At 37.8% G+C, this 11,501-nt stretch overlaps 1 protein-coding gene across 3 annotated transcripts in view; it reads left to right on the top strand.

Annotated features, from left to right (window-relative positions):
* The window catches only part of CNTLN (centlein), a 239,593-nt gene that overhangs the window by 106,115 nt on the left and 121,977 nt on the right, over positions 1–11,501 (top strand). For all 3 annotated transcript variants that reach the window (XM_042455496.1, XM_042455497.1, XM_042455498.1), the window contains 2 exons: positions 5,530–5,655; positions 6,707–6,828. In XM_042455496.1, coding sequence (XP_042311430.1) covers positions 5,530–5,655; positions 6,707–6,828 — 248 coding nt within the window. The remainder of the gene's footprint in view (positions 1–5,529; positions 5,656–6,706; positions 6,829–11,501) is intronic.

Genomic DNA, 11,501 nt, shown 5'->3' with positions numbered 1-11,501 from the left:
CTCAGAGCAAAGCTTCATTGTTTCTTAAGCTACTCCTGCTGCAAGCAGCTACAGTTGAGTAGGCTGCACTAGCATTTTGCTCATCCATGACAAGCCAGGTTTCCTGTGGATCCCCGGCTTGTCATATAATGTAAATGTATCTGGTTCTTTCAGTTTGTAACATGAATGATATTGGTAACAAAGCTCCTTTGATCCATCATATTAATCACTGGAAGGTTTTTTTTTAAAGACACTGTATGAAATTTTCAGGGGATTATAGAGTAAAACTATTCTCTTGATTTGCATTTTGAAGCAAGTAAGAAGTCATAATTCATTGCAAGATGAATATGGAATGTATGGTCCACTCTTTTGTATGCTGCTTTCTGACATTAAAAACAGGCATTCATTATGTCATTTTTTAGGAAGCAACTAATGAACAGTATCTACTATGTTTACTTGACTTTGATAGAACTTGACTTTGCACATAGGACATGTATTTACAAAACTTAAAATGCACAGAAATAAAACCTTGGGCAAGTCACATGCTCTCAGCCTCAGGGGGAAAACAATGTCAAACTCCTTCTGAACAAATCTTGCCAAGAAAATGCCATGATAAGGTCACCACAAACTGGAAACAACTTGAAGGCACACAACAACAACAACAAAACTCAGTTCATAAAAATTGAGGGTTCCTTCCTTGTCTTGACCACTAAAAGAAAGTGATATATTCTGTAATCCTAAATGGTCACAACTGAAACTGAGTCTTTCTGAAGATACTTAGGGACTGAACTATAAAAGTGTGTCTGTTTCGAAATCTCTGGGTTTTATGCCCAAATAAGTGTGGTTTAAGGAGCTCTTTATATGCTGCTAGAGCAAAATGGAAACTACATGCTTTTGGTTGTTTCCATGCTGCTGTGATAATATTTGGAAGATTAAAATGTTGCAGGCATGATACAGGCACAATCAGTCATGTGATCCTTTTTATGGGGCCAGGAAGATGATGGGATTGGAATCATGGCAGTGGAAAAATCATTGTTGCTGAACATTCCTACCAAGATCCGGACTTCCAGTCAAATTGGAATTTGGTCTAACATGCTCCAAGTTGACTCAGAATTAGTCACCAATTACAAATGTTTGAAAACTCAGAGGAGGAAGGAAAGAGGAGAAGAAATGTTCACCCTGACTTACATTTTTGACATTAAAAAATGACTCAGTATTGCTTTCAGTAAGTGTAAAATCGAATTTTTAGTCTTGGATACCAATGGCTGCTCTGACAGAACTAAATAAACAACCCAAAATGGTAGTTTAAGGCTTTGTGTATCCAGGTCTAGTCTCGCTCTTCAATAATCAGGGAAAAGATTCCATGTGGTCTGTCAAGGTCTGACCAGAAATTGTCACCTAAAGCTTGGATTAAAAGTAGATTCAGTGTAAGAAGCTATACTCCTGGAATAGGCTAAATGGTGAATGATGAAAATTCTGGGTTTGAAATAGGGACACAGGGAGGAATTCAGAGCAGGAGCAAGCACACATTGGTTTCTGTTTTAAACCTCTGAAACTGGTGACAGCCAAAGTGGTAGTCCTCTCAACATTTTTATTCCTAGAGTTCCCTGGATGTACTTTCATTCCAAAGCAATATGCAGGAAAATGGCAGTCCCATTAGCACTATCTTTTGAGGGATGACTTTCTCCTACAGTACCCAAGAATGACATTACATCCAAATACTCTCAGGCAGAGGGTGGCAGCTGTGAGGAGGCAGTCTTTCAAAAGATGCTTGCTGTTGTCTATTTCAAAAATTAGAAGAAGAAGAGAGAGGGAGGGAGATGCTTTTACAAATGTAAGCTCCTGTGAAAATGGCTGGAATGTGGTGGCAATGTAAATATGTACAAAATTTTTTGGGAAAAGTGATATTAGAAATAGAAAATGTTATGAATATAAAAATAGATAGAAGACCAAGTATAATCTTGTTATCATTATATAACTTAGAGAAATGGAAAAAAGAAGAAAAAGATTTGGTAACAAATTTGCTTACAGCAGCGAGATTAATTATAGCAAGGTGTTGGAAAATGAAAATAAATGTATAAGTGGAGGGTTGGTATTAAAGAGGTATGGAAATAGCGATTAATGATAAATTGGCATGTAAATTGAAAGTAAAAAAGGACTATGGAAAAGAAACGATTTTGAGATTGGGAAAGAATTTATTGAGAAATCATTGAGAAAAGAAGATGGATTACCTCCACGGGAAGAACTGAAATTCTAGATGGAATATAAGGACGAAAATGGCTCAGGGGAAGGGGAACACTGAGGTGAAATATAAAATAATTTGTTAAAATGTAATAGAATGTAGGAATATATTTATATATAGAAATAGGATATGTATTGTATATATTAAGAATATTAATTTTAAATTTTTTTAAAAGAAAAGAAAATGGCTGAATGGTTCCAGTGGGGTGGAAAATTAGATCAGTTTTCTTGTTTCATCCTCAAATTGTACAAATGTATGAAAAAGCCATAGACTGTAGAGTAAGAACATTTACTTTCCCCACTGTTATACAAGCAGAGACTTTCTGCTAATGGTTATGCAACAGTGAGGTAAAAACATGACTTCCTGTCTACATTCTGTTCCAGGAAAGCGTTCTGTAGTACAGTGGGCCTTTGGTATCCACAGGTGACCTATTCTGGACCCTCCCCCCCATGGATACCAAAATCCGTGGATGCTCAAGTCCCATTATCCTTAATGATGGTGTGGCCACACCACCATTAGGAAGGAAGGAAGGGGGCAAGGCACTTTTGTCCCATTCTCCCTAAGTGCCTCGCCCCCTTCCTTCCTTCCTTCCTACCTTCCAGTCTTCTGACTTTGAGAGCGGAGTCCCAGTTATGGCCCCAGCTCCCTCGGAACCTGTTGGCTGGAGGGAGTTGGTGCCAGAGCCAGGGCTTGAGTCTCAAAGCCCAGAGGCTAGATTCTGGGTCTGGGGACAGGGGCTCCAATATTCAAGCCTTGGCCTCGGACCTGGCTAACTGGGTGGCAGACTCTGCCCCCAAAGCCAAGCCAGACCAGAAGATTTGAAGGGAGGGAGGGAGGGAGGGAGGGAAGGAGGGAGGGAGGGAGGAGGGACTTTAGTCCCCGATGACTGCTGTGTGTGCACCACCATTGGCGACAATGAGGGCTTGCCATCTAGGGATGATCAAATCTGCGGATAAGGAAGGTCCACTGTACAAGTTTGCCACAACTAATTGATCCTATTGCAGTAAATCATAGAATCAGGCTATTACCTTTTCTGTTTTGGGTCTTCACTTTTGAAACTGAAACCACAATTTAGTATTGACTTAGATGCATTAATTTTCCCCCGTTGAAGGCTTTGTAAATGTACTTGTTCAAAACTCTCCACATACCCACTAGCCTAATCAACTAGTTCATCTTTACTTGCAGCTGATCTACACTAGAATGCATTTTATAATCCACAATATACCAGCAATATACACAGCACTTACAGCTATTATTATAATAGTCTTTATAATGCTGCAAGCATAAAAATGTTTTTAAAGATTTATATAGTATGGCAGTGCATAAACATTATGAAATATGTTCTGCTAGAACAATTAATCTTAGATTATCTATGGTCATATGCATGGTTCTATGCATGGTTCTAATTTAGAATACAAAATTACTTTAGTATTCAAAAGGAATACTGAGAAATCTAGTGATAGATTTCTTCTACTGTAAATAATAATAATAATAATAATAATAATAATAATAATAATCTTCCTGCAGTTATCATCATGAAATAACATTTTAAAAGAAATTATATTTTTGACTGTGTTATTCAAAGAAAAGTTCAACCAGGATATTTATTTTTGTAAACAAAAATGAAAAGCAAGGCTTGTACTGTAATCTTTCCTCACGTATAGAATCATAGAATCGTAGAGTTGGAAGAGACCACAAGGGCCATCCAGTCCAACCCTGTGCCATGCAGGAAATCACAATAAAAGCATCCCCGACAGATGGCCATCCAGCCTCTGCTTGAAGACCTCCAAAGAAGGAGACTCCACTACACTCCGAGGGAGTTTGTTCCACTGTCGAACAGCCCTTACTGTCAGGAAGTTCCTCCTAATGTTGAGGTGGAATCTCTTTTCCTGCAGTTTGCATCCATTGCTTCGGGTCCTAGTCTCTGGAGCAGCAGAAAACAAGCTTGCTCCCTCCTCAATATGACATCCCTTCAAATATTTGAACAGGGCTATCATATCACCTCTTAACCTTCTTTTCTCCAGGCTAAACATACCCAGCTCCCTAAGGCATTCCTCACAGGGCATAGTTTCCAGACCTTTCACCATTTTAGTCGCCCTCCTTTGGACACGCTCCAGTTTCTCAATGTCCTTTTTGAATTGTGGTGCCCAGAATTGGACACAATATTCCAGGTGGGGCCTGACCAGAGCAGAATATAGTGGCACTATATAGTCCTTCTTAAAAGTTGAGCTGCTGTACATGTTGTTGTTGTTGTTCGTGTGCCTTCAAATGTTTCCCAACTTATGTCGACCCTATCATGAGTTTTCTTGGCAAGATTTTTCAGAGGAGGTTTTCCATTGTCTTCCTCTGAGGCTGAGAGTGTGTGATTTACCCAAGATCACCCATTGGGTTTCATGGCTGAGCTGGGAATTGAACCCTGGTTTCCAGAGTCATATTCCAACACTCCAACCATGTGCTGGCTCTCAACATGCTATAAATATGAGAATACAATTGCTCTTTATTTTAAAAAGTAAAAAAAAAATCTGAGAAATGGGGCAAAAAATACTTGTATATATATCACACAGTTAAAGTATTAATAGCATTGTAATGATATTGAGATGTTGCTCACTGCTCCAGCCAAAGCTATTTGGAAATTCAATAAAACTAATCTAGATATTTCATTTCTTTTCTTTTACATAAGGGCATATGACATCATACAAGCAAAAAGGTTGGCTGGTTTAAGTGCTAGTTTCGCACATACTTTCTCCAGATTGCTATATGAAGCTGCAGATAATATAAACACACGTTCTTGTCTCTAGTTAGGCATATTATAGTTAATGACCATATGGTCATTATGGTATAAGATCTACTGTCTGTTGTATTTATATTCCTCAAGCATATTGTTCCTTCAACTTCACAGTGTGTTAAACTATTTCAAAGGGAAAAAAATCCTTTCCCTCTTGTTTCTGGTTGTCCTATCAAGTGTAACCTTGGACCCTTATAGAGCAATTAGATCAGCCTCTATCCCCTCCTTTGTAATGAGGTTTCTTGCATTTCTGAGTCTATAACCCTTTAGTCTTCCCTAATGGGACATCATTATTCTGAAAGAAACAATGTAAATGTAAATGAATATTCTCATTAACGAGTCACAGAGAAACCTTTAGTGGTAGCGCTGTGGTAATTCTGCTTGTTATTTCTCTGGTATTCCATGCAGGATTTTTTTTTTATAATTCATTATTAGTATTCAAAATTACTTGTTCTTTAATTTTGCATGTCTTTCATAATCCAGTGTTCCAACCAGTTCAACCATGTCCTTGTTTTATTCCCAGGAACCACCTGTGAAACGTTCAAGGTCTCTGTCCCCAAAGAGCTTTTTGAAAGAGTCGGAGGAACTAAGGAAGCTTAAAATAGCTGAAAGAAAGATTGAAAACTTAGAAAAGACTCTGCAGCTAAAGGTAAAAATTAAACAACAAACCAAGCAACTTTTAAAGGTTTCAGTTAGCATAGACTGAGCTAAATAAGAACCACACAGGCATTTTAAAAAACTCAACATACATAGCAACAGGCCAGAGAGTGCATAACCTGTGATCCTTAAGTGGTATACACTCTTGATCTGTAACATGTGATGCTGTCCTGTATGTAGTAGGATAAAGTCATAACAAACTTTGAGCCAATATTTAAAAGTATCCCTGTAATTTTTTTAAAAAAGCAATCGCTGCTTTTGTTACACACAAAAGGTGATAGATCTAAAAATGTTTATAGAGGTTTTTTTTTAACACAGAGACATTGTTTTTGACACACCAAACTTGTTCTGAAGTGGTATGGGTTCAGTCCCAGAAGACATAGCAATAGCCTGAATGATAATATACCAGCGATCATCACATTATGTATATTAAGAGAAAAGATGTACAAAATATACCTGTAAGAAAATAAACTATATTGTGTAGTATGTGTGTCCTTCTTACATTTCTACATGTAGTGAAAAGGTCTTGTGATGGCAAAGAATTTTTTCCAGTTTTACGATAAATTCTTGGGACTCCTCAACAGGAACAGGAACTTGGCATAGACATTTTGGGAACATACTGTGTCTATTAATTTTTTTTAAAAAAATGACCAAGAGAACATTGTGCATCCTGCCTCCAGTGTCATGTTGCATATTACATTTCTAAAATTTAGTTTTTTAAAATTGTTTGCCATGCATATTCACTGGCATATTCAGATCCAAGAAATGTAAATCCAAAGCCCTGATAAACATGCAGAACCAGTTGTTCATTTCTCTGGATCCTGGCCAATATGTAATCGCTCACATTTTTATGATGAATATAGAATTGGTTTTATAAGTCTAGTCAACCATGCCTGTAAAGTCTTTTCAGTTACAATTTAAGTGTAACAAACTGCATGTTGATGGCTGATGATAAATACAAAACTTAACCATAGCATACTGTCATTGTAAATTCTTAAATTCTACTCCATTTTCCATTATCTTATCACCTTGGTGTTATGCAGATCCAAGAAAATGATGAGCTGAGACATGCCCATGAAAAGCGCAAAAAAAGGCTGCAGATGTTACAGACCAACTACAGAGCAGTAAAAAAGCAATTAAAGCAATGGGAGGAAGGCTATAGCAAGTAAGTTACATAGCTCATTAAAACCATTATATGTATTAAACCTGAATGCAACTTTTGTTGCTTAGGTGTTTTGAAATGAAAGTTGGTTAAAGTGAAATAAGGTGATCATTTCTTGAAACTCTGGCTTTCTTATGGCGGAAGATAAAAGATGATGCAGACTCCTATTGAAGAAACGTAATTATAATGTAAACAGTGACACAAATGGATATTCCATTTTGGTTTATATTCTATTTTAAAGAAGTGACAGATGCTGTTAATTGGTTGTTGCTGCTGATTACTATTATTGTGAATGGTGACTGTGCTTGTGATATATCAAAGATTATATATTTTGTGCCTATTCATTCCCATCATTTATGTTTTCCCCTCATCTCCACTCTAAAGGCACGAGATCCCATCTGACTTTGGAAGTGAAGTAGGTTCACCTCTGGTTAATATTTGGATAGTAGACTGCCAAGGAATACCAGATGCTGTAGCCTGTATTTCAGAGGAAGGAACTGGCAAAACCACCTCTGAGTATTCCTTTCCTAAGAAAACCTTATGAAAATTCTTTGGATCACCATAAGTTGAAAGGTGACTTGGGCAGATACACACATACATGAAAAAAGAAGAGGTGAGGCAGAATGGGAAACAGGTGTGAGCCAAAGTCTTAAGAGATGTCCAAATTTTTCCTTCATTTTTTTTTAAATCTCCTTTCATTTGTCAGATTATTTATTTTGTCTCTATAAAGACCTTCATAATGAAGTGGTTTATATTTTGTGACACATTACAATGGGACCTTGGTATCCACTGGGGTTTGTTTCAGGACTCCTTGTAGATACAAAATCTATGGATGAACAAGTCCCATATACACAATGGCATAGTAAAATGATGCCTCTTGCATTAAATGGCAAAATCAAAGTTTGCTTTTTGGATTTTAAAAAATAATTTGAATCTGTGGATGGTTGAATCTGTGGAGGCAGAATTTGTGGATATTGAGGGCCAACTGTATAATGTGATGCATCAGTATGCAATGATCAGTATAAATTTACAGTCAGCTCTCTGTATCCATGGATTCAGCGTTCATGGATTCAACAATTCATGGCAACAGACACCATTTTACTACACCACTGCATATAATGGGATGTGAGCATCCACCGATTTGCTATCCACCAAACAGTGATATCTTTATTGGCCAACCAAAATGCACAATGTTCTTGTTGCGAGCTTTCACAACTCCACTGGCTTCTTCATCAGGCAAGATGTTACATACCAAACAGGAGAAAAATTAGAGATCCTAGTAAGATGCCTACATTTTGTCGTTTCTGTCTTAGTTAAGGTGGTATTGGGAGGGTATCTTTAGCAGGCTGGCCCCTCCTCCTCCGACCATGCTGCAGTTGGACAAAGTCCAATTTAAAGTCCATTTACAGATCAGCAAGGACTCCCCTTTTGCAATCCAATATGCCTCCATTACTGTGAGGCCACAGCCCTCTTTGTAGGCAGAGGGCAATGGATTCCTCAAAAAGTCTCCATGTGTTTGCATCAAGAACATTTGGGTAGTTGTTGAGGTAAAACATGCCAATCTGGTCCAAATTTGAGGGGGGGAAAGTGTTACCTTGGTTGAAGGTCTCAGTCCGCTGGCTCACCCATCAGGGCTACCCTATTGCAGCTACAATGTGGTATCCCACAATCCAGAAAACATGCAGGGGTAGCTGTGTTGGCCATTTAATAAATTCAAACTAAAAACCATCAAACAGTGATACCTTTATTGGACAACTGAAATGCACAGTATACTTGTTGCAAGCTTTTGAAGCTCCACTTAGCTCCACTAAGTAAACAGGACTTAAGTTAGATGAGCTGTAACTAACAAGTCATATTTATTACAGTGAGTCTGTTTTGGGTGGAATTAATATTGGATTTAGACCTTGGAATTTGCAATGAAACTGTTTTTCATATCAGCACAAGTTATTGACTCTATGACTGATGGACAAACAATTTGTGTTTTAAACTGTGAACAATCTGAGTTGCTTAAAATTCCATAAATATATTTTGTGTTTTTTAAAAATTAATCTGGGATTCTAAGTGGGGACCACAAATCATCTTAGTTCCTTCCGCATTTGCTATCCTGAGTTTGCATGTTTTAGGGTCACAAAATAATGCCGATAATACATTTGAAGATGATTATTCCTGAACATTATTGCTTGTGATATCCTAAAATTGCTACTGACCAATCAATTACAATAGTTAATAGGAGAATCTAAGGCTTAGGTTCAGTGCCTGATTTCAGTGCCTGAAATCTTCTGTTACCAAGACAAGGAGACAGCTCTGCCAGATTTCATGTGAACTGCTGTTACTCAGAACAGAAAATACTGATTAGATGGGTCTCTGGCCTTACATTCAGGTCACAACACATGGTCTTCCTTGCACTTTATTTCCACTATTTAATTTATGGTGCAACAAACCCCACAGCTAGGTCATCCTAACGAACTGCATTATCATTCTGAACTGAAAGTTAGGTTTGTGCATGGCAGTTAATTTTCACTGATCGCATTGCTAATTACACATCAAGATTTATCCATGCTTATAAAGGATAGGAATGAAGGTGACCAAATTACAATCCTGGGAAATATAGATTTAGCAACAGCAAAGGAAAACAACAGTAAAACTAATTGATATTCTTCTGCTACTTTGAACAGGTTTTTAGGAATAACTCTGAATCAAGGCCTCGTATTGATTTCTGCAGGGGCCTTTGCTGGTTTTTTATTCCCTGTAGATGGTAGCTGTGTGCCTGGGTTTATTAAAGAGAGGAAATGACTGTCTTTTTTTGCTTCCATTGTTTTTTTCTCCACCCCAACACACACAGAATGGGGAGCCTCTTGATGATGGTGCTGTGGATTATAAGTGTGTTGAAGTGGTAGTAAAAAAAGTACACCTACTTTTTTATTTCTGGTTTTTATATGCAGTTACTCTGAGTCTTTTGGGTACATTTACACAATTAAATAAAAAGACATTTTCTTTGAGCCATTTATGATGAAATTGCAGAATCACAACTGCGATCAAAATTGCTCAGTGAACTTAGCCAATTGGTAGGGAGGTTTCTTTCCCTAGAAAGACAAAGTCTTCAATATCATTTGGTATGTTGGTATGATATCATTTGGTATGTTGATTGAATATGGCTCTTCCACAGGATAAATGAATTAGGGGCAAAACAGATCTCTCCAAAAGGCTGCCTCTGCATCACCCCTTTGAGTGCTGGATTGGGGCTGTGTCACCCACAGTGCGGCCCTGATCCAGCATTTTTCCGACCCCAAAATGAGCAGAGTGAAAAAGGGTGCCCTTTCTGCTTCAGTGGCGACTCTTCCACATTTCTGTAGTGCAGCACATAAACATCACGTAGCAGAAACATCGTGATGCTGCCCGCTATATGGTCAGTGGGGCATGCAGACACCATGCCCCACACCACCTCGAAGCCAACATTTCTTGCTGGTCTGTTTTCCCCTAAATTGCATAGAAACCCTGGGTGAAAGTTTATTGGATTTTTTAAACCTGTGATTTATTTACCAGGTCTAGTGTGCTTTCAGGACAATGCACCTCCCCAATCCACTAGTCTCTGTCAGAATTGCTAATGGGTAATTATAGGGCTGTGATAAGCAAACAATTCCTTACTTTATCTCCATGTTGCTTTTACAAATGATGAAAATATGTTGCTTGGAAAATGTATGACACCTCTGCAACCAATGCATCTCCATGGAGAATAGTGCTTGCTATTGATCATTAGGGAAGCCCTAACAAGACATTGTACAGAGCAAAAATTTGTTTAAAATGTGGATCCGTAGACTTCAAAAAGTACTTTCATGGCTGCGTTGATCTCTTTTCTGTAGAGATGTGAGATAGCTTTGGAGAGCTTTCTCACTTACGGTAGGTCAGACTTATGTGTAGCACTTTCGGTATTTCCTGTGCCTAAGAGACTTCCTCAACCATTGTAGTGAAAAGAAACTATAACTTGCTAGGAATTCCATGATGGTAATAGAATACCCAGAGTTCATTAAATTAAGCTGAATGCCTGTAATTAAACTATAAAAAGGAAGTTAGGCGATCTTTTATATCCTTGGGAATTCAGTTTCAAAGAAGCTCCTTTATGACTTAATTACACATTGTCACCTTAGATACATATTTTACAAACTGGTCCATTCATACATTATCCTACCCACTTCTTTCTAAGACACAGAAAATCCCTTCTAGATAGCAGCAACAGAGCAATTGAATATTCCTTGAATTTGCCATGTGTTTTTACAGACATTTCACAGAATAGTTTAGTAAGATAAACTTAATTACATTGCCTCAACTGGAACTAGACATTTCAAAAATGATTCTATGTCCTATCGCTTACACAAACTAGATAGGTATTTCTGTGTTCACTCAATTATTTTAGTGTCTCTTCACTTCAATAAGGGCCATTGCACATATGCATGCCTAAAAGCTGTTGTATAGCCTTCTTTCATAATTATCTTAGATAACATTATTTTTAAAAAGAGTTCTACTACAGAACCTACCAACAATTGCTATCAAAGGCGGTTAATTGTATGTACCTTACACTACTGGGTTATTCTTATCTAGTGTTGCCCTTATATCTCATCATATTCTGTGAGGCTGTTCAGATGGAACATTAATTAGAGGGATGGTCTCCTGATGTCTGC

This window comes from Sceloporus undulatus, chromosome 2 (genome assembly GCF_019175285.1).
Source record: "Sceloporus undulatus isolate JIND9_A2432 ecotype Alabama chromosome 2, SceUnd_v1.1, whole genome shotgun sequence".
Classification (NCBI taxonomy): domain Eukaryota; kingdom Metazoa; phylum Chordata; class Lepidosauria; order Squamata; family Phrynosomatidae; genus Sceloporus; species Sceloporus undulatus.
Note: the sequence above shows the minus strand (reverse complement) of the source record. Positions and strands in the feature narration are given on the sequence as shown.